The 26,867-nt window shown below is 42.2% G+C and overlaps 1 protein-coding gene across 3 annotated transcripts in view; it reads left to right on the forward strand.

Annotated features, from left to right (window-relative positions):
- The first annotated feature begins 23,011 nt into the window (after positions 1-23,011).
- RERG (RAS like estrogen regulated growth inhibitor) overlaps positions 23,012-26,867 on the forward strand; it is a 100,199-nt gene continuing 96,343 nt past the window's right edge. The window contains exons 1-2 of one of the 3 annotated variants that reach the window (XM_015628275.3): positions 23,012-23,203; positions 24,727-24,901. In XM_015628275.3, coding sequence (XP_015483761.1) covers positions 24,841-24,901 — 61 coding nt within the window. In that variant the 5' untranslated portion in view covers positions 23,012-23,203; positions 24,727-24,840. Of the gene's footprint in view, positions 23,204-23,237; positions 23,668-23,698; positions 24,025-24,726; positions 24,902-26,867 lie in introns of those variants that run through there. The other 2 variants (XM_015628277.3, XM_015628278.3) reach the window with 2 other exon arrangements.

Genomic DNA, 26,867 nt, shown 5'->3' on the forward strand with positions numbered 1-26,867 from the left:
ACCCTCACAGTAAGCAATTTCCTCTTTATATCTAATCTTACCCTACCCTCTCACAGTTCAAAGCCATTCCCTCTTGCCCTGTCCCTTCATGCCCTCTCCAGCTTCCCTGTAGGTCCTTTATAAATATATAAATTTCCTATTTCCAATAGGAAATCGTTGTAAGCTCTCCCCCGAGCCTTTTCTTCTTAGGGCTGAACAACTCCAGATCTCTCAGCCCCTCTCCAAAGAATGACAGACCCAGTGAAATCAGCACATTTGTCATTTCTCTGCACCCCCTATGGAGGGAAGGGAACCTTCTGGAAAGTAGCAGGACACTACAGATGGCATCACCTGGTGCCTCTCTAAATGAATGCTGAACAAGCTAATTCAATTATTCCCAGTCCTTGGAGAATTTAGATTCATCATTATCCTCTTACTTTGGCCTCTTTGTGGGCATGAACACATACATAATAAATCTTTTACCTATATATATATAGTATATACCAGTAAAGCACTTTCTTTTGCATTATTTCAATTTTATTTTACTGTTTGCTGTTGTATTTAATTTTTAAGGTTGAAGGCGTAAAACCAATGTATGTACTGTAATCAGAATGTATGATTAGTGAATGAAACTATGAAGAAACTGAAATAATTTATTTAAAGTCTGCATTTAAATACACTACTGAATAAATATATATCAGCTAAATTTACCCTTTACTGAAATAAAAGTTCCCCTTGAATATAATTTTTAACAATGGTCAGTGACTGCACTCAACCAGTAATTGATAAATTGTTTTCTGGTGTAACTCAGCCAAAATTAGTATAACCCTGGGAAGCTGATGGAGCCACTGAAAAACCCCCATTGCAAAAGAGAGTGGTGTGTGACTCCAAATACCCAGGGAAAAACACAAAGGGAAATTTAGCTGGTTTGCCAATGCTGTTATCTGACCTAAAGAGGGAAATGAGGATAAAAAGGGACTCAGGAAAGATTTTATTGGCCTCCCAAAATGTCCTAAAGGACGTTGTAGCCTGCTGGGGGTCAATCTCCTCTCCCAGGTAGCAAGCCCCTTGTCTGGGGGAAAAGAGGAAACAGCCTCAAGTTGTGCCAGGGAAGATTTAGATTGGCTATGAGGAAAAATTCCTTCATGGAAAAGGCTGTCAAGCCCTGGAAGAAGCTGCCCAGGGAAGAGGGATTTAAAAGCTACGCCACAGTTGGCATCAATGATCTTAAAGGTCGTTTCCAGCCTGACTGGATCAGTGATTCCACAACTCTGTGATTGATGATTCCCATCTCTGAAGGCAGTGAAAAGTGGTGTTTTACAACGGGAGGAGTGTTTCAATAACCAGTGTCTGACAGCATTTGGGGTTTGAAGGGCAGGATCACTCTGCTGTGCTGCCCAGTGCCCTTCCCAAAGGCTGGCCCTGCCACCTTCCCCCAGCTCTGTGGCCGTGGCCACTCCAGCTCCTCGCCAAAGCCACCCGCAGGTGGCAATGTTGGATCTGTTTTTGAGGATTGTGTCAGGCAGAGTGGCCCAGAAGATAGCACAGCTGTCTTCTCCTTGCTCGGATTTTCCATTTCTGGCATCGCTTCTTGTTTGTTTTCATCCCATGAAAATATGAAAACTCGCCATGAGATGCATTCCAGTGTTGAATTCACTTCTAGTTTGTTAATACCTGTGCTTAATCTTCCACCACTTGCAGGTTTCCTGGGTGGGTTTTGTGGAGCAATAAAGTTTTGGGAGTATGGAAGAATTCGATTTCAATGAATTCTCTACTTGGTGCTTTCTGTAGCTGATGCTTGGCCGACCTTGACAGGCTCAAAGGAGGTGTAAATCACCACTCCATGCTCAAAACATTTAAAACTCCTTTGGGCCAAGGATTTATTCCAGGAGCCTCAATACTTTTAAGTACTGCTAAAAGGAAGAGAGGGTGTAATGTCTCTTCCTTTTAATTTTTCTCCACAGACATGGAGCTGGCAGATGCTAAATCCCCCTAGACCTCATTATCAAGGACTCTGAGGACAGCAGCAGGGGAAGATAACAACAGTGGGAATTGCAGAATGAATTTTGGCAGGATCTTGTCAGGAGGAATATACAGCCAGGAGTTGGGAAGGAGCTTTTTGCTCAGCTGTAGCATCTCCTCTGGAAGCCACAAGGATCATGCACATCTCAGATCCCAGCTCTCTTACTCAGCTAGACAAGAGCAAAAAATTCTCACCTTCTTCAGCAGAAGCACTAGAGAGAAACCAGGTGATTAACTACTGCAGGGAGTAAAAGGTTATTTTAAAATCTCTTAATCCCTTTTAAAATTCCCTTAAATCTAACATGACATATATAGATGTTTATATTGCTCAATTATCCTGCACATGTTGTGGGGCTGCAACTCCTGTTTTAAGATTATTTTTAATTTATTTTAAATAGAATGCTTGAAACATACCCTTTCTTGATAGTCTCCCCCCAGTTTACCAGGTTTATGGTGTCCAGTTTATACATATATATATATATAAATATATCCATATTTATCCAGTTCCAAACAGTGTGAGAATGAAAAAGAAACTAGTAATATTTCTGTCACAGATTTCAAAGGTCTTGAGGAACAGAAGCAGGCTCCAAAAGGTGCCAGCAGTTGTGAGAGGAATAACTAAACCCATCCAAACTTAAGTATTGAATTTAAGAGCCTAAGCACAGGAGGATTCTTTTGTCACTGGAGATAATCAGCATTTTTGGAGGAAATTTCAGCTGTTAACCTTTCTACAAAGATTGAAAAATGAGTATGCTTCAAATTCAGGCATCTGAGGGAGCAGGAATTCCTGATTTCTCAATTCTTGATAATCTGCTTTTTTAGAAAAAAAATCACATAGCTTCCATGATATTTTTTTTATTTTTACATTAATTTGCATGAGCATGGGAAAAGTAGCACAGAAGCATTAATAACTAGACTAGAAATCACTGATTATGCAGCAGCTGAAAAAAATATCATTGTGTAGCTTATTTCAGATATGGAAATTATCTACTGTGAGTGCTGCTATCTCACGGGAGAATATGCCAACATTTGAACTTTTGTTTCATACACTCTATTTGCAGCAGGACTGTGATCAAGGGAAAAAAAAAAATCCTTAACAGTAATCCCACCCTCAGAAACCCTCTGGAGAACTTGCTGCTGAGAAAGCCTGTCCTGGAAGCTGCCAGAAGCTGTAATCAGCTCATATATCAAAGCTGGAGTGCAGCCTGTCTGCTCCCCCAGTCCCAGCAAGAGTTAAAAGAATTCTCATGGGTCAAGCTACAAATCTGAGAATAAGCAAGAAAATATGCATTACTGCACTCTGCAAGATTGTGAATGGATGATGGTGATCAAGACAATGCTTTGATGCTGCATCCAATACATTCCTACATATATTCCAAATCCTGTGTTTCTGTGGATTTAGTGAGCCAGGGGTGAAGGGAGGCATGTGGTTTACTTCCATGCTTTATGCCAGGCAGGCATGCTCACAATTTTTGCCTTTGTTGGCATTCAAACAGGGCAAAGTGTCACTTTAACAAAGCAGTTCATTTATCATGGGCTGAAAGGGTAAACTAGGCTTTTACAGTCAGGAGACATTTCTTCCTCTTTCCATTGCAAGCCTTAAAAAGGTCACACGCTCCCAGCCAAGGAGCCACTATCAGCACCAGACTTAAGGAGCACATGTGACTGTGGCTGTGCAGCTCCTTCCCACTGGTTTTACACAGGTTCTCAGATGTGGGGATGGATTAAACCCCTAATTGCACTTTCATCTTCACAAGTCCATCCCAGTTAACTTGCTCCAAATATTAAGTTGTCCAGTGAACAGCAAAAAGAAACAAAAAACACCCCCCAAACCCAACCAACCAGCAAAGCTGATTGCTCCCTGAGGTAACACCTTTCTTTTTTGTGACCTGCACAGAGTGAGTAGCAATTTCAAACCTAGATACCCCTTTTCCCACTTACTGCAGGCTGTGTGATTAGCAGCACATTTAATCTTTGTTGAATTCTGGTTTTGACTGTGATTTACCCCACTTTGCCTGAAGCCATCAGAGCACTGGGAGGCAGCCACCTCTGGAGCACAGCAAGCACTGCACCCAAGGGTTTGCTTGAGGATGCTCCCCCATCCTGAACAGCTGGAGGGTGATCTATGGGAATCCTTCAGTCTTTTTAAGCCCTATAAAAACCCTCAGGTTTTCAGATAAGTGTAGATTTCCTTTTTAAGGAATGCTGTTAATGATACTGGCTCTAATGGGGGTTTTCTTATTATTTTATTTTTTACCAGCTGTAGAATTTCCCTGGCAAGTGCCTTTATCAAGGAAACAGCATTACCAGAAGTTCAGCTTTAGTACTTTCACACAGTAAACATGGCTTTCCTAAACAAGTAGCCAGCCCTACAAGTTTCACTGGGGCTACTTTTAGAAAATATTATTGCTCAATTGAGCTAAACCAACCCTGGAACATCCTGTGTGAGCAAGTGGGACTAGAGGTCAATAACCTTGGATGTATTTTATTCAACAGATCACATAGCTGTAAATTATCCCTGAGGTGGGCAAGATTAAGTCAGATAAGAGCTAAACTCTTGTGGTCATGCAGAGTTTCAAGACTCTGTTCCAGGCTTTTTGGAAGCCAGTGATTAAATGCTGGGGATAAAAAAAATAAAGAGAAACATTTCATATTATTAGAACCATTTAGTCAGTGGGGGAAAGGGCATGAACTGCATTTTCTTAAGGACAAGCAAATGTAGAAGGACCACTACCAGCTTGGTTGAGCTCCAAAAGCACATCTTTCACATTAAGGTTAGATGATTCCCATGTGGGGTGCTAGGCAAGAGGACTCATGTTGGTTTTTTGCTCTCTAGGGCTTTTTTACCACATTTAATGAAGTGTGGCATAAAGGAAAATGAGGCAGGATGCTGTAGAAATTCTCTTCATAGGCATTTGGGTGGTCAAAGCCTTGGTGGGAGGCTTGCAGTAAAAGTTAATTCTGGGGCAACCCTTTCTTTACATAATGAGAATTTAAACAGCTGGAGGCCTCTGGGAAATGTGGATGTGGCACCCCAGCAGCTTGGGGACCATCTGCAGTCACTTTCATTCCTGTCTTCCTCTTAACCATCTAAATGATTAGCCAGTAAATCATCCTGTGGAATGGCAAAGTACCACAGGCCATGGATTCTGAGTCAGGAATTCCTGCATCACATCAGTAATTGAACATTGGTTTATAGCAGCACTTTTGAAAAAAAACTGTTTTGAAACAGGTCCAGTTTAAATTAAGACATAAGGAGATGGTGTGTTTAAATAATTTGAAAATTATTGCAAACCTCTGTTCAAATACAAGTGAAACTGAACATGAACACTGAGAAGTTTGGTCACTTTCTTTACTCCACATTTCTCTTCCTCTACTTGTGTTCATACCTACAGAAAGCTCAGATTAAAACTGCATTTAAACTCTATGTCTGGATGTGAATATTCTCTCTCAAATGGTACAAAGCACAGTCCCAGACCCAAACATCCAAGGAAAAAAAAGACAACAAGCAAAAATTGGATGATAAACCTTGGGAAGCGTGAGGAGTTCTAAACCAGCAAGAGTGAGCTTAAAATTGAAGCTGAACTCTGACCCACATGTGAGCTGTGGATTCTTGGGTTATTTGCACAAATCACTCCTTATAAAGTACATTTTTTTCACATTTAGTTTGAAGAGGAGCACGCAGAACCCAAAACACAGCAGCCCTGCAGTGAGTTCCAGACACAACTGGCCCAGCAGGACTTGACACCACTGAGAGCCCAGCTCAGGGTCCCTCTCCAGCCCTGGAGCCTCTGCCAGCACCTCTGTCCTTGGCTGGGGGGGGACACTGAGTTCCCTTAGCTGGAACACAGCCTGGCCTGGGAGAGGGGACACCACAGACACATCTGGCCACCCACCTGCACAGCCAGGTGTCCTCAGTGTCACCCCTGGAGGCAGGCTGGCCAGCTCTGGGCTGCTCTCCCACCACACTTGGCATTCAGAGCTCTCACCTAGCCCACACTCAGTGCCAAGCAGTTATTTACAATCTATTTCCATCTCCAGTTGCCACAGGCATACTTGCCTTATGAAAAAAAATTCACCATTCTTTTTGCCCCCACAGCCAAAATACTGCTCTTTTGTCTTCCTGAAAAGACTGGCAATCATGGAATAAACAGTATTTTAAATGGTTCAATAAAGACTTTGGTTTAAGGAGCAGCAACCTGCAAAAAAATGGGTGGTGGTATAGGCTGCATCAGCCTATAATAGGAATATATTACATATACCATTTACACACATACAGATGAACAGCAGAGGTATTTATTGGAGAAGAAATCCAAGCAACAACCTCTACATCCAGAGAGCAAAGGTGGAGGCATTCTAATGTGCCTGAATTCTCATTCTCAGTTCTGACCTAGCAGCTTTGGATAGCAGGTTGGAGGCCAAAAAAAAAGCAAATAATTTTGCCACAACAAAGAAATCATTTCTCAAACACATCATGCTATTTCAAAACCTCTTTAGAAATCATTTTACTGGGGAAAAAAACGATTAAAATGTTTCACTAATAGTAAAGCTTTCCTACTAATCTTCACTCAACTTTACAACCCACTGCTATGCCCACAGCCAGCTTCTTCCACCTCTTACAAATCCAGCTCATTACCAGTCATCATAACCTTATCACTTGACCAAGATCATTTCTTTGAGGGCTTTGTCTTGCAAATTACTGATATTCTGCCCCCAGCCTAGAAAGCATTCGGGCACAATTTAGTCTTCAGTGAAGCTGCTGATGGAGTTAGAGTTAAGACTTGAGTACTGTTTTGGATCAGGGCCAGAGCAGGTTTTTCTTTGCAGGATTAAGTCCTAAATCTCCCTGCAGAAGTGGTTCAGTTCCAGTTTTTCAACCATTGTTTTGTTCTCTGAATTTCTTCATTTGCTTTCATCTTTTGGAGGAAAATCAAGGCCTAAGGCCTGGCTCACTTGTACATTGTTGCTCTTTTACGTGAGCATAATAACTTCAATGAAGTGTCTTAAATCAAATCTGGGGAAATTATTATCTGGGTGAATGGATGTGTTTATGCACTGCTGGTTTCAGACAGCTGGTCACCAGGAAAAAACTCATCCCCACTGTACAGCTGCATAAAACTCTACCAAAGTATTATTTTTCTCCTCCTTGTCATAAGAAAAAAATAAGCACAGGGTCTTTGGCAATGAGATAATCACAAGCTCTTCAAGATAACAAGCAGAAACCAAGAGGGCCTAAACAAGGAAGAGAACAAGGGAATTAAAATCCATTGTTCCAATAAGGTTTAGACCCTGCATGTTTAAGGGTGATGATTAATTTTTTAGATGTAGCAAGTTTGAAAAATCAAACTAACAACATTTCTGGCAAAAATCCCAGAGGCAGAAATCTGTGGCATGATAAGGAATAAATCCTCATTTCTGTGGGTGAGGTATTGGAAAGTTTTGCTTTCCTTTGTCCTAATTGATATCAAAACACATCAAGTGAGCTCTTCACATCACTCTAGACTTCAACTCCCATGCAATTTCACCGTGGTTTTTTTCAGTTTAGAATTATTTGACAAATTTTTCATATATAAAGTAATATCATTTCCACAGGGAGCTACACCTGACACCATCTTATTGCATGTGGATGGGCAGAATCTGCCCTGTCCCTGCCTTGTCAAAAGGATGCAGAATGAGTGATGCAATCTCTCCACTTCCATGGAGTTTCTCTCCAGAGCTCTGACAGAATCTCAGTCCAAACTCCAGCACATGAGTGGATTTTCACCTGACAGCAATTTCTGCAGTTAAATAGAGCAGTAGAAAGTAATCACACCCCGTGGCAAAGCTGGTCAAAGCTCATCTCAGACTGGCTGTGTAACAGAAAAACTACAAAAGAAACCAAGCCAATTGTGATTTAGGGAAAATGAATCATCTGGCAAAAGCTCCTTTATTTATCAACTAAATGCATCTTGTGTAATCTAGTAAGCAGCAATACCAGCTCAAGTTAACTTTAAGGCAAATCATCCTAAGCAGGTTGTTCCTACTTTCATCTCAATAAAAGTGGTAGAATTTTCAATATTTGGTATTTTTATTAAAGCTACAAACTGCTTCTAATGTGCTAAACAATTAATGAATCCTTATTTTCTTCAACATTTTGAGCTCTTACTTGCTTTTTTACAAAGAATTATTATTTTACCATCACAGCAAAAGCCCAGGTGGCTATTGAGGAAGAATCTGGGCACATATTTCTGTGAGGAAAGAATGCTTCTGGCTAAATCTAACATAATTAAGGGCTGTTACACATGATCCCTCAAACAAAATCTGCTTAGGTAGAAATCAACGATAGGATGCATGTAAATTCTTTATTGTCAATATTAATGCAATAATCTCATGGGAGCTGTTCCTTTGGGGTATGTTTTAACTAAGACATGCAGCGAGGCAGCCTTCAGCAAGAAAAGCAAGCTGGAATAGGAGTATCTCGAGAGCATCTCATTGCAGATCAGTGGTACCCTGAATAATTTGATCAGTTCCACAAGTCCCTGCTAGAGCCAGATAAGCTGCCTACATTTATATTCCTGGGGGGAGATAGAAGATACCCTCAGTGCTGCTGCCAGATGGCTCCCAAATGCCTTTTTGTGGGAAGCAAGGCAGATTTTGACTGCTGGTGCTCACTGGGCTCTCACCTTGTGTCAAAACACATCTGGACCTAAAGGCTGTTCCCAGCTTCTGGAGTCTGGGTGTAGCCTAATTTAAGTAAAAAGTAAAGGATGGATTATTAAAAAAATATAAAAATTTAGAAATCTGAAATTTTATTCATGTATTTTTAAGTCTTGTGATTGAAAAATCTGTTTGTCTTTATGTCCCTTCCTATAGGTGAATGTTACAGAACATTGTTGTGGCACCTTTACCACATGCAATTCCTCCAAGGAAAGGAAAGCTACTGCCTGTCACAGCAGCTGCAGTTCCCAAACCTACTTGAATTATCTCTCTGTTTGTAAGGTATTGCAATATTAGTCTCTTCTCTATAGTTTCAGCTCAAATATTCATCTTGTGAGCTGTTTAAGTACATTAAATTAGAAAAAAGAAAACACAAGAACACACACAATACAAAATTCCAGATTTAATCTATCCAAAAGCCTCCATAATTCACCTTCACTAGGTGAAAACTCAGTGATACATTTCTTAATTACATGATTTAATTTCTTAATTATATGATGGAAACGATTATTTTCCCCCTGGAACTCAGCCTTTACCACCAAGCCTCACCCTGAAGGACGATGTTGCAGATAACCCACCTAAGGAGCACCTTCCTCCCCAACAAGTGGCTCCTGAAGCCTTTAGGACTAATTAAGGCTAAAAGTAACCAGCAAAATTTGCCTATTGGCAAAGACCACAGCTCCAGGACTATATTTCATTTTCCTTGCCAAAGCGAGCTCTAAGGAGCAGCTGTAAAATTCCTGAATCCAGGTCAAAATTCAGTTTGCCTTCAAACCCAGCCTCTCTGTGTGTGTGTTCCCATACCCTTTCCCTTTCCCAAACCCAGTCCAAAATTCACCACACCTGCCTCCCAGCCCAGCCTGTGTGTGTGTGCTCACACCCCCTCCTTTTCCCAGGACCTTCTCCCGTGTTCCTGCCGCTTTTCCGAGCTGCGCGGGATTTGGGGGAGCCGCAATCGCCTTCCCCAGCGAGCTGCTTGGCACAAGACCTGGGAAAAATCTCCATGCAGCAACAACTCCCAGGCCCACACAAGAATCCCACAGAGAGAAAAAACCACGGGTTTTTTCACCAATTCACCAATCTTGCTGGTGCTCACCAGGATGAAGTAAAGCCAGAAATCCCATGGGTTATGAAGTCGTAGAACTAAAAATACTACAGGCTTCTGACACTTGTCTTCAGAGAATCCATTCCCAGCACGTTTCTGCAGTCTGTCTGAGCCTGGTTGAACAAGGAAAAGAGTTTTGTGCTGTTTCATTGAAGGTAGAAGAGTTACCAACAAAGAAGGGACACCACCCACAGCCTGCTACAAAACTGTGGAGCGTGCACTCAGACACTGCTGAGTCTTTAAAACACAGAATTCCTCACAGCTCTTCGTTGGTCAAGCTTTAACCTTAACTTAAAAATTTTCCTTAAAAAGTTGAGATTTTTCTCAGAGGAAAAAAACCCCAGCACATTCAGTTTTTACATTCATTTTTGTAGCTGATGTTGATTCCACGTAGTAAAAACCAAATATTGGAGAGAAAAATTCTATCACTAAATAAAACTGCCTTCCTTTTTTTCCACTTTGCCATGACTTAGCTGTCATCTCAATAAATGTATTATCTCAATCTTTAACATGCATAAAATCTATTTTTGCAATAGTGTTAAAAAAACATAAAAAATATTCACTTTTTTATGTCTCCCCATTATTGACATTGCTGAAGAATTTCAAAACTGCAACAGTTATTCCTTTCTGCAATGTAAAAAATTATATTTTTCTAATCTTTGAGAAATATTGGACTCACCACATTTTCAAAGCCTTAAACTCTGCCATTCAGGTCTTCAGAACAATGAATTAGTTATTTTTTAACAATGGAGAAGTGGGCAGCTTTGGGTACATTTGAGTAATTACCTGTTTTGAAGGATCAGTGGCCAAAATTGAGAAGATGTCCTTTTAAAATATTAATTGTTTTTCCATCTGAAAGAAAAAGAAGATTATTGTTACATAAACAAGAAGCTTTAAGCTCAACATGACTCAACAAGTGGGTGAATCTTGGAAAGCAAAGCTTTTATGTGATATCTGAATTGTGTCTTTTTCTACTCCAGCCTAATCTTCTTCTGTAACAAATACACCCCTGGTTTTAGACATTTATTGTTCTTAAAGAGGAATATTTTTTAAAAAGGCTTTTATTCTAAGTAACTATGCTACAATTATTTTAATTCTTTTTTATGATTTTTTTTTGCTCCATTTATAGGCAATTATCTTTGCCATTAGCAATTGGTGGAAAATTTTCTTATGCATAAACAACAAAGTAGGCCCTTATGGCAATAAGTGCTTTCTTTAGGAATCTATAAAAAACATTTTTGTCTATTCCTGCCAGAAAGCATGACCTCTTTTTAATGATACAATTATCATAATTATTGAATATTATCATTACAGCCAACTCATGTAAGCATGCAGCTTTATAAAAAAATTTCTATTTTATAAATAGATAATATAATTTATAATTATATATAATATATACATATATATATATAATTATAAATTTAATTTACATCTCTTTATAAAGAAAGGAATTACATAAAGGCAACAAAATGCACAAAATTCAAGCTCAGACCATGGACTCCAAGAATAATTCAGGTTGGATGTGACCTCAGCAGATGCTCTAGCTCAGCCTCCTGCCAGAAGCAGGCTCAGCACTGGATGCAGACCTGCCTACCCTCATCTTCTTCAGCTGGCTGCTAAAAAATTTGCAAGAACAGAGTGCAGAGCCTCTCTGGGGTGCCCTTTCCAAGGTCTGGTTGTCCTCAGGGTGATATTTTTCCCCTTTATGTCAAGCCTGCATCAGCCAGGGCTGACTTTAGGGGTCCAACCCTGCTGAGCTCCAGGGCCAGGCAAGCTCAGAGCATGAGGACACAACTTGATGTGGAATAACTCATCAATTAGGTTGTCATCCTTGCACAGGACCTTGGTTTTAAAGGTGGTGCTTAAATGTAAATGCTGCTGTCTGAGAACAAGAGTATCAGACAGAGAGACGTCTTTGGTAAGTATAATTCAAACCCAACTGCTGAAATCTATGGTAAACAAGTGTTTCCAACACTTTTTCCAGATATTCCCAATTAATTGATAGAGCTTTTCAGGATTCAAATATTAAACTGGGAAGACACAGGATCTGAAGATTCACCACCTGCTTCTTTTTGGAAATGCTCACTTAGACAGTGTCAGTGTCCCAAATAACAGAGATAAAACATTTCTTATTGTGATTTGGCTGCAGAGCTCCAATGCTATTCTCCTGTCCCAGCAGTTTGAAACCCAACACATTACAAAGAAGCCACTAATGGTCTATTTTTGGGTGGGTTTATTTTTTTTTGTTGTTGTTGTTGTTCTATTCCTCCTATGTATTAAACAGAAATAAAGTTTTGGTAAGGTCCCTTTCTAGAAGTTTCCTCCCTGTGCCAGAAACATTTGGCTGGCTATCACATTTCAAAGCCTTACACCACACAGAGCACTCAGTGAACCTTTCCCAATAAATTTGGAGCTCGTGTGTAACAGCAATTTGTGGTTGATGTAGCTATTAATAAATGTTTCTACAAGTCAGCATCCCTACATACCACCTCCTCACCTGGCACAGGAGTGAGAAGACACCTAAGGGAGTTATAAGTCTTAACAGGCATTAATTAAGCATTAATTCCAAGGAATTACATAGGGAGGCTAAACATCTTTGCTGCCTGTGTAAGCAGAGAGGAGGATTTGCTGCTGTTAAACCAGAAATCAGGCTCTGCAGGTGTCCTGAGTCCTTCCTTTTCTCCACTGACAACAGAGCAGCACTCAGATGAGTGTCCTTTCCTTAAATAAAAGCCCTCCAAAATGATGAAACCACATCCCCAGTTCTTGGTTGTTTACAGGGAGGTTAAAATGTGTCTTTTCAAGCTGGAACTCAGGGAAAGCAGGATTTAATGAACAGTCCTGCTGCTAAGTGGTAGTTTAGCTCTGCAGATTTTTGATCACTTAACACAACCTTCCAATTAGTCATGGGAAAAACGAACAAAATCAGGAAAATACTTCAAAATATTGGATGAGTGTTCAACACTTGGTACAAATGAAAGAGAAATTTGCACCCCATTAGGGAAATTTCAATGCCTAAACAGTCTAATCTTAGGAGCTCACTATGTTTCTTCCATTACATCAATCCAACAACATTTTAATAGCTCAAAGCAGCACCTACACCAGGTTTCTCTAATTATCATTCAGAAGAAGCTTGCAAGTAATTAATAGCTTTAAATTTCTTGGTACCATCGGTAGCCAGTAACTTAATCAGAGTCTTAACACAGTAGAAGGGTTGTAGAGAATAAATTGCTTTCTCTCTTGAAGACAAACATTTTTACACTGGATTATTTTCAGGGGTTATTTTTAGTTTGGCTGGACAGCTAGTAGAGTTTGGTGCTTGTAAGATTTATATAAATCATGGAAGAAGGTGGCTTGTGATGCAGATGGCACAGGGCCATGGAATGCACACGCTGCCTGCCTTAAAAAAGACATAAAACACGTTCCTCTCACCATCCCCAGAAAACCTAAAAGAGTTCTTATCTTTGTTTTATTCAAAAGTCAGCCTGGCAATTCAAATTTCTAAAAACAGCTTGTGCTTTTTAAGAGGTGCCACCCTGAGCCCCGTGTTCTATAGCTGTGTGCCTCTGGGGCTGGTCATTTTGTGGTTGTCAGGGGGATAAAAGTGGAGTTTAGCACTGAGGACAAGAGTGGACCTCCTTAAAACCAAGCTGTCTACCCCATTCAGGCTCAACAGAAAGTGCAATCAAGCCCTTTATTTAGCTGCAGGTGATGATGGTGATTGCCTCAGATCTTATAATAAAGCCAGACAGACCATAGTTCACAATTAAAACGGCTGTAAAAGGTCTTGATTGTAAAAGTGGGAGGAAGACAAAACCAGGAGTTGAGACAAAGTTTGTTGAGTGAAAAACTCTTAGGAGTGACACATATGAAGCATTTCAGAATGCTTCTGTCGTGGTCTGGAGAGCAAAAAATTATCCATGCAGCAAAAAAAATCTTGCATAGAAGATTGTACTATAAAATATGTAATTTTAATAGATTTCTCACCTTCTGTAAAAACAAGAATGAAAGCCACAAGTTTTCCCACCAGGTTACATTACAGAGAATAGAAATGCCAAATTTTGAACTCATGGAGGGGGGATCCCACATCTCCAGCTGTAGGACAGTCATTTCTTGGGAAATAGGGATGGACCGTGAGAACAAAACCTTTAACACTTCATTGGAAATAGGACTTGACCAATAATAAGTGGCTCCATCTAAGCTACTTAACTAAAATCACTTTGTGGCCAATGGGAGAAAAAGAAAAAAAGGAGGAGTGTGCTAAACTCAGTGCATTTCCCCAAAACAGGTGACTTTGACTCTAAGCAGGGGTAGCATGCCTGTGACCAGACTCCAGCTGGGTGAGAAGGGCTGCTGGAAGCAGATTATACCAGCAGCAAATTGTTTGGTTTAACTGAAAGCCTGGAGCCACCAAGATGCCTTAAGAGACAGAGAAGATGAAGTTAGAGGTAACTCCATGGACTGCAGAAAATTAGATCAGTAGCTGGGAGTGGATGTGCATTAAATGGCTGAAGGTAAATGAAATAACCCAGCCACCTCTGGCTGTCTTGAACACTGTGAGCACTCACACCCAGGATGGGGACACCAAACACTCTCCACGTTGTTGTACAATCTACACATCTTGTTGTACTCGGGCTGGCCTCTCAGCCTGTTTTCTGACTGAATCAGGAGAGGAAACAACACAAAGCAGCCTGGACCCAGACACACATTCCCCCATGGACAGGGTGGATGGGTTGGGGCCCCCACTTTGGCTGCCTGCTTGGTTCCTCTAGCACGGAACCAGTATTTACAAAATACTGACTCGCCGCTCTCTGAACATCAGCCTGGTGTGAGAGACGTCAGATCCCACTTCCATTAATTAAACCACTCACAAGATGAATGCTGATCCAATTAACAGTCATTTTAGGCATTCTCAAAAGCAACTGAGAACTCAGGAAATGCGCTTAGAATTCTCCGTTAATATCACGACCTCTTAGAGACTTCCTAAACATACATCAAAAAATTTGGAATGCAAACGCCTCTCAGCACTTTTTTACCAAGATTTTTTGTGTTAGAAACTGATGAACTTTTGTTAGGAGCAATACCTAAAACCATTTCTGCTCTATTTGTGTTTTACTTCACTGAGAAGAGCTGTCCCTTGTGCGGCTCCTCTGTTTGTCCCAAGGTCAGCAGTGAGCTGTTGTTTTGGTGTTTCTGTCTGGAAAACGACAGAAAAGTCTTAATCTTTCATTCTTTTCTACAAGGATATTCTTCAGATAAACTCTGTCCTTTACCAGATAGAAATAGAATATATAAACAGAAATTATCTTGACTGTGGAAAAGGTACAGGTCTTTTTTTTGTTTAAGATTTCACAGTTTAAAATAAATTTCATCTACACCAGCCAAAATGTTATAAAATCCTTATAACTAAGCTATTTCATTTGATATATTCTTTCCCAGTGCCCATTTGCTCTGCACCTGTATGCATTAGGAGGCTGAACTGCAATCTTGTCTGACTGGAGAAAAAGTGCTATTTCATTCCTGAGACAGAACATTCAAGTAAGAAATGAAAAAACCAATGTACTGTCTGACAGCATGTTCATTAACAGTGCAAGAATATTGCAGCGATATTCATTGTTTCTAAATTACAAGTTTCCTGTAGAATTTTTTTTTCCCCTAACTGAAGCCAAAACAAAAAATAAATTCAACAAATTTTAAGTATTACCTCAAAGAATTTCAAAATGAAACATTTATTCTTCTAATATTTTTTTTCTGACTATATCCCAAAGCACTTAATGATTTTTTAAAATACATTTTATTATGGATGATACCATACTAATTAAGGGTATAGCACAGGCATTAGAGAATAGTGTTTCTTAAGGGGTATACTTCATTGTGTTCCTGCAATTTTGCCATCAGTGGATACTGAAATAATGAACAGTTTAAATAAACTAGTGACTGCTTATTTAGTTAATCTCCATAAAAATGTTACACTGTTTTCCATGGGATTTGTGTTTATATGAAGATGAGAACCCTGGGTAAAGAACTAGAGACTTAATCTTAGGGTTTTGGGGTTTTTTTCCTGCTGTTTTAATTACTGCTTTTTATTGAATCCTTCAAGCTGTGCCATCCCTTGAGCAGGGAGTCCATAGGAATTGAACATGTGCTTAAAAGATTCTGAAAATCTGGCATTACTAGCTGCATTTTAAAATAGGTCCTTTCAGAGTTTCTCCACCTCACAGGATAGCATGCTGGGAAATTTGGGCTTGTAACATCAAATTTTTAGCATTTGCTTCCCTTTAATTGGAGGGTATCTCTGACTGCTTCTCTCATTCTCTCTTATCAAACTTTTATGTTGGTTTATCAATCCCTCATTTACAAACAGTGCCTAAAGGTCCTTGTTGATGCCTGAAACTTCCAGGGGACACACAAAGCCTCAGAAACCAGTTCCCAGAAACTTTGACAGGGAATATGATAACAGCAATTAGTACCCAAAAGCTAGACTAATTAGCAATAATGATTCCCAGATGAGGATGGTCAATCCACCAGCACCATCACCTTGTGTCCCATGGTCCCAGAGCAGCAGAGAAATGTTCAGCATCTCTTACCAGCTACAACTCCTTCCTAATGCTGGAAGAGCTGGTTACCCTCACCAGCTGTGCCCTGAACAGAGAGGAGCCTGAGGCTCCTGAATTCCTTGATCACCTTATACATAATGAATTCAGGGATAGTTCTAAAAAAGTATTTAGATGGCACTAACACGTCAAATATTTTGATAGTTGGTTGTGTTTTCTTTTAGAACTTGCACCAAAGTTCTAACCAAAATCTTTTTTCTCCAGCCAAATGTTGTGGAGAAAAGTGGCAGTGTAAACCCCAGTGTGTCATTCTCTAAAACAGCACCAAAGAGAAGGAATACACTTGAAGACAAAATTACATCAGCCAAGCACACCCGGGAGGAGACAAGAAATAATTTAGCCCCCAACAGCCCTTGGTAGGTGAATCAGATTTGAGTTTTCAAGACTCAAGGACAGCAGATCATCCAGTCCTTGACTGAAAAGTGCACTTTCTGCTTTTCCTTCAGGATGTTTACAAGTGTCACCATCCCAGTGACGTGGATTGCGCAGAGCCCGTCCCAGCTGCGGAGTGCTTGCGTGCACAAAGTTTGGTTCCCCATCACAACACACAACTGGTGGATTTGGATTGGTGGAGAAGGACAAAGATTGCAAAATACTCCTTTGCACAATAGGCAGTGGTCATAATATATCTGCAGACAAGCATTTATGGAATTGATGTTAGGTATTATGGCAAGGAGGAATTTTAAGGGCTAGACTCGGAGGAGGATGATGAATTATCTTAATGTGAGCCCCTCCCAAGCACAGCAGACAGGACAGGGGAAAGCAGATCTCTGGAGAATTTATAAACATCAGTGTATCTCTTGGGCTAAGGTCACACTCCCACAGAGCAGTGAATTGTCACACTTACTGTGTAAGGACAGGCAGACACACTCTAAGCTGAGGAACACAAGATTTACCTTGCAGTGCATTCCCGAGCTCATTTAAACCCCATCCCTGAGAATGGACCTGCATCTGAAGGGTTTGGGTAGGAAAGAAGTCAGGATCTGATCAGGCATAGATAAAGATTCCTATTTAAAATCCAAGTCAGCCTATGTCTCCCCTTGATACAAGTACAGAACTGTTTTATAGAACATGAAATGGCCCCAGTGAAGGAAACAGGGAATATGCTTGCCAAGACCCTCTCCTGTGAAAGGGCATCCCCTGTCAAAGCCACTGCTTGGATTCAGAACAGAAGATGGAAAAGTGCCCTCCTGCCTCTCCAGGCCTGCCATCACTGACAGCTGAGCTGAAAGCAGCTGCTCCTCAGTCTCCCCTCCTTGGACAGACCTGTGTCCCCTCCCTGCTAGGTGTAACCATGCTCCAAACTCCCAGCCATCACTCAGTGTCTCGAAGAGATTAACAATGGCAGCAATTTCCCTTTCCCATTCTCTTGATTAAACAGAAGGAAGGAGGTAGGAAAAAAAGATGAGAGGCATAAAACTCCAGATGTTGTCGACACCAATATCTGGTTCCAGCAGAGAATGTGAAGGCTGAAGCAATGATGAATTGCAGTGGGGTCCCTATGGCAATCCAGATTGCAATCGTAATACCACTGAGGAGGAATAAGGGCTAGCAGTCATTAATGTGAACAGCAAATGAATTTATGACAATTTCCACTGGTCCTTTCAAAGAGCATAAATACATCTGTAAGAAATTAAGATGACACACCAGTGTAACTCATTCATTAATAAAGTCTGGGATTGCACATTTGGTGCAAAATTTGTTGCGTTTGTTACCAGTGGGTTTTAATTTTGTAAGTGTACTCTATTAAAACCATAACACAAATCTCTCTAGCAGATGAGTTCTAGCCCATTTGCAGACTATTCTGTAGGTGATTTAAAATTTAGTTTAAATTGACTTTAAGAACTTGTTCAGGTTTACAGTCAGTAGATATTTAATTACAATTTATTGTAATTATTTATTTAATTTATGTAATTTATTTTATTTATGTAATTTATTATAATGTCTAATTAAATGTCAGTAGATATTTAAATTACAAATTTAAATTTGTAATTTGCATTACAAAATATGTGGAAGACAGTATCAGTCACCCTGCTTTCTTTTCGATAAAACAGCAATTAAATTTACATTAACAAAAACCTATTAAACAAATTTCTTTGTGATCTAAGTGTGGAAGGAGAAATACCAATAGCAGAAGATCAAACCCTAAATAAAAGGCAAACCAAATAACAAGATCCCGAGCTGTGATGGGATCAGAGCTGTAGGGCTGGACTCTCAGCTTGCCCATTTTTAAGGGGAGACTCTCTGGACACAATTTACTCAGTGGTGAGAAGAAACAAAGGTTAGCAGAGTTTTAACTTGGGCAATATGAAGTGTATCTCTTGGCCATGCTGGCATAAAACACAAGCTGATATCTCGCTCCTCTGCTTGGCTCTGGCTGCTCCTGAGCTGTGTCTCTCAGCTTTGCTCATGCATCATTGTTCAATGTACCTGATAAAAACCTTGCTGCTGCAAGAAACCCCAGCTGTGTATTTCTACCTCTGCACAAATGTGCCAAATGCCAACTGAGACAGAAGGTCTGCATTAGGACAGAGGCATTTGCATGTGTGAGATCCACGCTGTGCTGTGAAAGCATCCCATGGTTCATCTCCTGTGCCCTGTTCTGGCACCTCACAGAGCCAAATGGGACAGAAAGTTGAAGCCTGGGTTGTACCACAGAGCACCTTCAAATGGTACTGATGGGGAAGCTGAACCTCCTCTGGCCACTCCATTAAACCTGTCCATGAGAGGTTAAACACCAACAAAGTGGGATTGTGGTCTTATTTATTCCATTAGAAATGAACACTTCTAAAAAATAAAGCCTGTGTTGTGTATTTGATTTTTCTTCTACATATTGAGGAAAAAGTGGAGCAGAAAAGAAATTATGAATGCTTAGATTACACTCAAGAAAGCCCATCACTGTAAACTCAGCTACCAGGGAAAATATGAGAAAATGAAATATTAATTTAAAACAGCAATATTTTACATTGACTGCAAGCCAAACTAACAGCAAAGTTCATCCATAATTTAATGACAAAGTTGCAATATTTTTCACTCTGCTAGATTAGAGTAACTGAGCAGATTTATGTACGTTGCTGAGAGCCAACACAAAAACATTTGGAAGATATTCCCAGAAAATTAAGAAAACAATCTGAATCTTTCCCTGCAAACCTTTAGTAATAGCTGCAAACATTGTGTTAACATGCTATTTATTTGGTAGTTTTTCTACTAGTTATCAAATATCAGCTCCCAGCAGAAGGGCTGGAAGGAAGGGTGAAAAAAATAAACCAAGTCACTGATTTGATTTTTAATGCAAGTTCTGACCAGATGTGCTGCAGGAATTGTACCAGAGGAGTCTGTTCTCTCATCCATGCCATGCAGAGCAAGATCTGCTCTACAGTTTGTGCCCACAGGTGCTCAGAAGATGAAATGCCACTTCCTTCCACAGGATTCTCCCTAATGACCTTCTGAAATCTGTGTCTTGTTTTTTGTCTCTCGTGAGTCTCAACAGACCCCGTGCCCAAATCTCATTGTGGGAGTTGTTGAAACCTACAAAATTGCCATCTATAATGGGATTTCCAGCTTCAAAATTAAAACAAAACAAAACAAACCATAAGACAAACAAACAAAAAGCAAAAAAAAATCCAACCCACAACTTCCTTTCCTGCTCGTATGTCCTCTTCACATGTGGCTGTCAGACCTGCAGTGTCACACCAGTCCTCTCTCCCACCTTTTAGGAATCAAATGCCATTTGCTTTCACAAAAAAAGACACTTTCAAAAACACACCAGAAGCATCTAGGATGAAAAAAATAAGCCAGTGGAAGTGCTTGGCATTAAAAAAGTAGCACCTTCAGACCAGGCAGAAAGAACTCCCTGGACTTTGGCAGCACCTGGATACATCTTTTTAAGCCTGTCAAGCATTGTTTAGTGGTACTTGAAACTGTGAGTCTTTCTAAAATGCTTCTGTCAGCTCTAACTGCTTGGATGGACCTCTGTGAATCAATCCTGAAACAGCATTCAGTTTTGACTTAAGAATGTGTGTCTTCATTGGCATTTCACACTCCTATTTGTTGTGAACAGCTCCTATTTCATTATCTGCTCCTCAGCCATCAAGGTTTCTGGTGAAGAAGGGTAGTCCAAAGCTCAGACTGCAGTCCAAAGCTCTGACTACAGGCCAGACCATAAATGAACCAAAAATCCTTGTTGTGGACCACTGGTGGCATCTTCCTAAGAAAGAAGGGGTGATGCCAGGTCAGGATAACAGGGAGCTAAGTCAGATATATCCCACACAGCTACAGAAAGAGGAGTGAGTTTCCCTCAGCTTCATTTCAGCCAGTAATTCCCATAAGACACCTATCTTCTCGTGCTGGGATTGCTCTTCCTCCTGGGGAAACAGGAAAAATATTTTTACATATACCAAAGTGCTATTTCCAAAAATCAATTAAGCTGTGAACCCTTATTCATACACACCTTGTTTCATACACACAAAAGGGAGAAATCTAAGACACTCTGATGGGTGGGAAAGAGGGTTCTCCAGATTCTCTGCTGGATGAGGATGAATTCAGACTGGCAGCACACAGATCACTAAGGGATCAGAGCCCAGCATTTCTCCCTTTCTCTCAGATTTTCATGAAGTGGAAGGGCAGAAAAGGAACCTCCCCCCTCCTTCAGGCAGTCAGCCACAGGATGGACTTCACTCTCTGATCTCATTACCAGTGCCAGGGTAACACCCATAAACACATTTTTTGATCAAATGGCAAAACCATTGAGGAAATCCACCGTGTCAGCCACAACAACCAAAAAACCATTGTTTATGACAAAGCAAGGTGGCCTTTGAACTACAGGATTAAAGATTGAGGCTTTCAAAATTCATTTTGGGTAGGAAAAAAGCCACCCAAAACCTCATCAGCATTATGAAATGCAGTGAGTACACAGAAAACAAACAGCAACCGGAGCATTCCTGGACCAGTCTTGGGTCTCAACCCTCTGAAACCTTTGCCTGTGTGCAAGATTAGTGTTTACTGGATTCTTCACCAATAGTAGACTTCAGCACAAGCTGACTGCACAGCCACTGGGATTTTAATGACCAATAAATTATCTGCTGTTTTGGAAAAGCCAGTTATGGTATTTAATTTGACAGCCCCATGCAGGGTGAATTCCATAGACACAAAACAAATGTCAGGCCTCGAGACTAACACACATTTCCCCAGATGCAAAATACACATCAGTTGCTCTCTTAGGAGGATGGAAAAAGAGAATCCCTCTAAATTATGCAAACCAAGCAGTGAGAGAAGGCTTAAAGACTTTGCTGTTAAGAAGTAAACCATAAACCACACTACTGCTTTCATATCTGCCTTTTAAAATTTTTTTTCTTTTTTTTTTTCCTTTCCATGATATGCAATGCAACTATTTTAAGATCTGCTCCTGAGTTCCTGCAACTGGCATTTCTTAGAGGGAATTAGGTTCTCATTTCTCTTCAGGACTGCCACCCTGCCCCCTAAACGCTCATCTTGCTCCTGTAGGAAGACTTGGACCATGGAAGATCTTTTCCAATCCAACTTCTGTTTAGTTTTACATGAAGGAAGACAGTGAGGGGAGAGCTTTGTCTTTTCCTCATCTGGTATCTCATTCAGATCCGAGTTGGAACAGAAACAGAGGAGGAACATCCACTGAACTCTAAGTGCTTTCCAGCTCTGGTTCACATCTGTTACTAATGTATCTTTATATTACTGGATAGTTTAATAAACAAGGAAGTAAGAGCTGGGCAAATCAGGTCCCATCATTTCAGAGCTCCATCCCCGGCTCTGACACGAACCTCTTGCAGAGGCTGATATATTTACATGATTTTCATTCTGCCCGTTTGCTATTTGAAATAACAACACTTTGCCATGAGCCAGAGCGGGGGAGTCGGGAGGAAAAGCAGAGTAAAAGGTTGCTGTGATGGGGCAGCAGCCCTGCTGTCACTTGGCTGTCACAAGTGTCAGGACAGCGAGGGGCTGGCACTGCTCAGGGCGGCACAGGCCGGAGCTGAACGGCGCTGGGGGAGGCACGGAGAGCGCTTGAGATGTTCAAATAAACTGCGGAACAGTCTAGCAAGCGCTTACTCAGAATCCACGCAAGTCAGCAGCAGCTGTCCCACACAATCAGAGGCTGCGGTACCCAATTACAGGGCTCGGCAAGGGCACGGCTTGCGCTCCCGGGACGAGGGCACGGAGCCAGCTCGGCCGCCCTCTGCGTCCCTTCCTGCCTCTCCGCATCCCTCCGCATCTCTCCCGCATCGTCCCCCTCGGCCCCGCATCCCTCCCGCTCGGTCCTGCATCCCTCCCGCATCTCTCCCGCATCGTCCCCCTCGGCCCCGCATCCCTCCCGCTCGGCTCCGCATCCCTCCCGCTGGGTCCTGCATCCCTCCCGCATCCCTCCCGCTCGGCTCCGCATCCCTTCCGCATCCCTCCCGCATCCCTCCCGCATCCCTCCGGCATCCCTCCCGCTCTCTGCTCGCTGCTCCCGGAGGCCCGCAGGGGGCGCGGCAGGTCCGCGGGCGCTGCGGAGCCGCGGCCGGGCGGAGGAGCGGCGGAGCGGAGAGGCGGAGGAGCGGAGGGGCGGGCGGCCCCTCCGCACTGCGCGGCCCCTCCGCGGTCCCTCCACACTCCTGGGTCCCTGGGTCCCCTGCGCTCTGCAGTCTCTCCGCACTCTGCAGTCTCTCCGAACTCCGCGGTCTCTCCGAACTCCGCGGTCTCTCCGAACTCTGCGGTCCCTCCGCACTGCGCGGTCCCTCCGGGGCCGCGGCGCCGAGCAGCGCGCAGAGAGGTGAGCGCCGGGCGGGCGGTGCGGATTTCTCGGCGGGTGCGGGTTCTGGGAGGATGCGGTGCGGAATTCTCCGCGGGTGCGGGCACCGGGAGGATGCGGTGCGGAATTCTCCGCGGGTGCGGGCACCGGGAGGATGCGGTGCGGGGCCGGGCAGCGGCGGTGGCCGCGGCACCTGCCCGGAGCGATGGGGAGCAAAGCCCGCCCGGAGGGACGGAGCCGGCGGTGAGGAATCAGCAGCGGCTCGGAAATGTGAAATAGAGCTGTGGAGAAAGGCAGAGGCTGTGCTGCGGGCGGTGCCGGGAGCTCCCGCGGATATTCACTCCCTGGGTATCCCATTCCACCACGTCCCGGAGCAGTTTGGACCTCTGACTGTCCGTGCAGGCTGAGAGCGGTCTGATACTTCCTCTCAGGCAAAATGAATCAGGAGCATTTCAGATCAGAGATGGATCGAGACCGTTCTCGGTGTAAGGTGTCTTTACTCCTTGTTTTTACAAGCGTTTTTGTATAGGTAAAAGCCTTAGGCTTCTTTCTTCTTCTTTCTTTTTCTTTTTTTTTTCCCTCCCAAAAATACCTTAGAAATGCATTTTGCTGTAGAGCGAGGAGTGCTGGCATGGGAAGCATCCTATGCCACTGTTAGAATTCACGGCTAAAGTGGGTACTTCAGCTCAGCAGCAAAGCCCCAACTGCTTGCATTCACACATAAAGTTCCACCCTGCTTTAAGGGGAGACCGGGTATTTGACGTTTTAGTCAGGGCAGAGGATCATCATCGTCACGATTGCCGTGTTTTCACTGAAGATCTTGAAGCATTCTACCATGACAGGTATGGTTGTAGATTTTACTCTTCAGGATAGCGAAATCAAGGTCATGCTGCAGAACTGTGAGCACAGACAGATCCCACGCTCAAAGTGCAGCACCAGAAACTCTGGCATCTTTCGGCTAACCCCATGCTTTGCTGGATGTTTATGTGTGAGCTGAGACAGCTTAAAAAGGAGTGCTAGAGAACTTTCTGGGTATGGATTTGTTTAGGGCAGCGAGCAAGGTACAAGTGCTCAGAGGATTTTAGGCAACTGCTGCTGAGTAATTGAAACCTTTTTGGAGCTAGAGGAAAGAGTGGCTGTCTGCAGGCACCACTAATGAGTGCTCACAGCTATTCAATACATTCTACAAAAAAAAATAATTCCCTGCATATGATTCAAATACAGTAAATATATGCCATTTCAGCTGAGAGAGAAAGGAAGAAATTAGTAATTAGGAGCCTTGCAAAGCAGGTGCTTGGGTTGTTAAGTACCTTTTGCAATCTTACAGTGCCAGTGTGAAGCCAAGAGCAGCAGCCAGAAAGCTGAAGGTAGGCTCTGCACAAACAGTGCCAAACGTGTCAGTGGTGCTACTGCAATGTTTAAAGCAGGAACATAGCATCAATTACCATGATTATTTAAAAAGAAGGGAAAAAAGGAGGGGGGTGGGCAGGGGAAAGGGAGAGCCTGGCTCCTCACAGCTCCATCCTCGTGGTGCTCTTCCCCAGGCTCTGCATTGACGTCACAATGACACGGTGAAGCTGAAGGCAGGAGCTGGGAGCAGTTCTTCTGCTTCACTTTTGGTGACTGAGAGAGTTTTCCAGCACTGTGTTCCTTCCAGCATGGCCAAGAGTGCAGAGGTGAAGTTGGCGATCTTCGGTCGAGCTGGCGTGGGCAAGTCAGGTATGTTTGACTTCTGATTTTTAATTCTGCTTGTCTATGGGTAACTTCTTTCTCCCTCTGTGCAGACAAACTTCATAAAAAAGGGCATCTCTCACCTTCTTCTTGTCAGGGAGGTTGGGATCAGGCCAGGAATTCTCTCTTCCTTGGCTTTTCATGCTATTTTCTCTAGGTTCTACCAAATAAAAGTACTTTTGTCACTTTTTAAGAATAAACAACACCAAAACAAACTTCCCAATCCAAATCAAGCCCAATTCTCATGAAGTGAGTGGCAACATTATCCTTTTCCAGTGGAACAGAATTAGTAATATTCAGTTTGTCTCTTCATAGCTCGTGCTCAGTGAAGGCATGGAATATTATGCTCCCTATCCTCTCTTAAATATTAGATGACTTCTGTAACAGTTATAATTCTGGCTGGTTTCCACAGGAGATTTTAGACTCAGCAACTCAAAGAAGTTTTGTTCTCAATGCTCTCCTGGATTTACATGTTTACCAGCAATCTAAGGCAGCACCATGTGTAAAGTTTGCATTTGAGAAATAAACACAGTCTGGCGAGTTGATATGGTAGAGACACAAGGGGGAGGCATAAATGTTAAAAATCCATTTCTACAGACAGCCTTTCCTCTGGTGAGATGAGGAGCAGAGTGTGAGGGTTGCAGCCTCTCTCTTGGGTAGTTCAGGGGTGTTGCATTACCTTGACAGCTCCAGGACCACTCTTAACAAGTCCTTGCACCACAGGGATGAGGAAATGAGGAGACTGAGCCTAACCATGCTCCCGTGGCAGTTTGGGAACTGTAAGGCATTGTTTATTTTAGAAAAGATCTGCACAAGAGAAGGCAGGACATAGGATGTGCTGGTAAGAGCATTAAGCCAGACTCAGCTGCCATCAACCAGCTCCAGTTCCCCAAAGTGACTTTTATATTACACATGCCAAGGTTCTGTCCTATAAATGTATTACAGTTTCAGTAACTTGGGAATGGGTTGTTTATAAAAGCACATTTACCCTGGAGGTATTTTACCAGAATGCTATCAGTGAAGTAGTTCTGTCAGCTCTCAGGAAAAAAGGCGTTTGTGAGGCACAAGTTCTTAGAGATTATACTGCTTATTCAAAGGCAATGCAGATTAAATTCCACCTTTTTGAATAGAATGCCCGAGGGAATGCTGATAATATACTGGGATAAGTTTAAACTCCTCCTTTTTCCCTGCTGCTCTTGCCCCATCCCCTCTTTTGTATTCACATTTCACTGTCCTACCTAAGTTTTGCAACTTCAGTGGTTCCCCTTTTGGTTTATCTTACATTCAGTTGGTGGTTTCTGTGGTTGTCCAATCTTTTGGCTGGATTCAACATAATGTGAGAGAACACTGAAATATTTGCAGGAAAACTGAAGCAATAAGAGTTCCCTCTCCCTAGTATTCTTAATAGCTGGAGAGTTTATATTTAAAAAATATATAACTACCTTTTAAGTGCTCCATTAAAATGCTGGACCAGCACAGGATCAATAAGAGCCTTTTTTACCTGTTGTATCCTTTTTGTAGACTTCAATATATACTAGGGTAGTATAAACAGTAAAAGTGTTTTCCTGTAGTCCAGGAACTGGGTGGGAGACAAAAGAAATGGAAAGCCAATAAAAACATCCTAGTCCTTCAAAGTCTTCCTCCTATCACCATTTTTTCCCTTTGAGATGCAAGGAAATATTACATAAAATATGAATGAGGTTCCCTCTTTTGACTGTGACCATATTTGTGAATCTGTGTGGAAATGAAGGCACAAATAAGTGAATTTAATGGGGTAGAAGGGCCATAAAGTGCTATCAGCTACCTCAAGAGAGCAGCAACCGTGCCTTCCAGAATCTCCAGCTTGCTTATGGAAACCCCTCTTGTACATTCCCATAAAAGGATCCAGTTTTGACAGCTTGGCCAAGTGTGGAGAAATAAAGAGTGTGTGTGTGTGTGTGTGTGTGAGGGGGGT

The sequence above is a fragment of the Parus major genome, chromosome 1A (genome assembly GCF_001522545.3).
Source record: "Parus major isolate Abel chromosome 1A, Parus_major1.1, whole genome shotgun sequence".
In the NCBI taxonomy this organism is placed as follows: Eukaryota; Metazoa; Chordata; class Aves; order Passeriformes; family Paridae; genus Parus; species Parus major.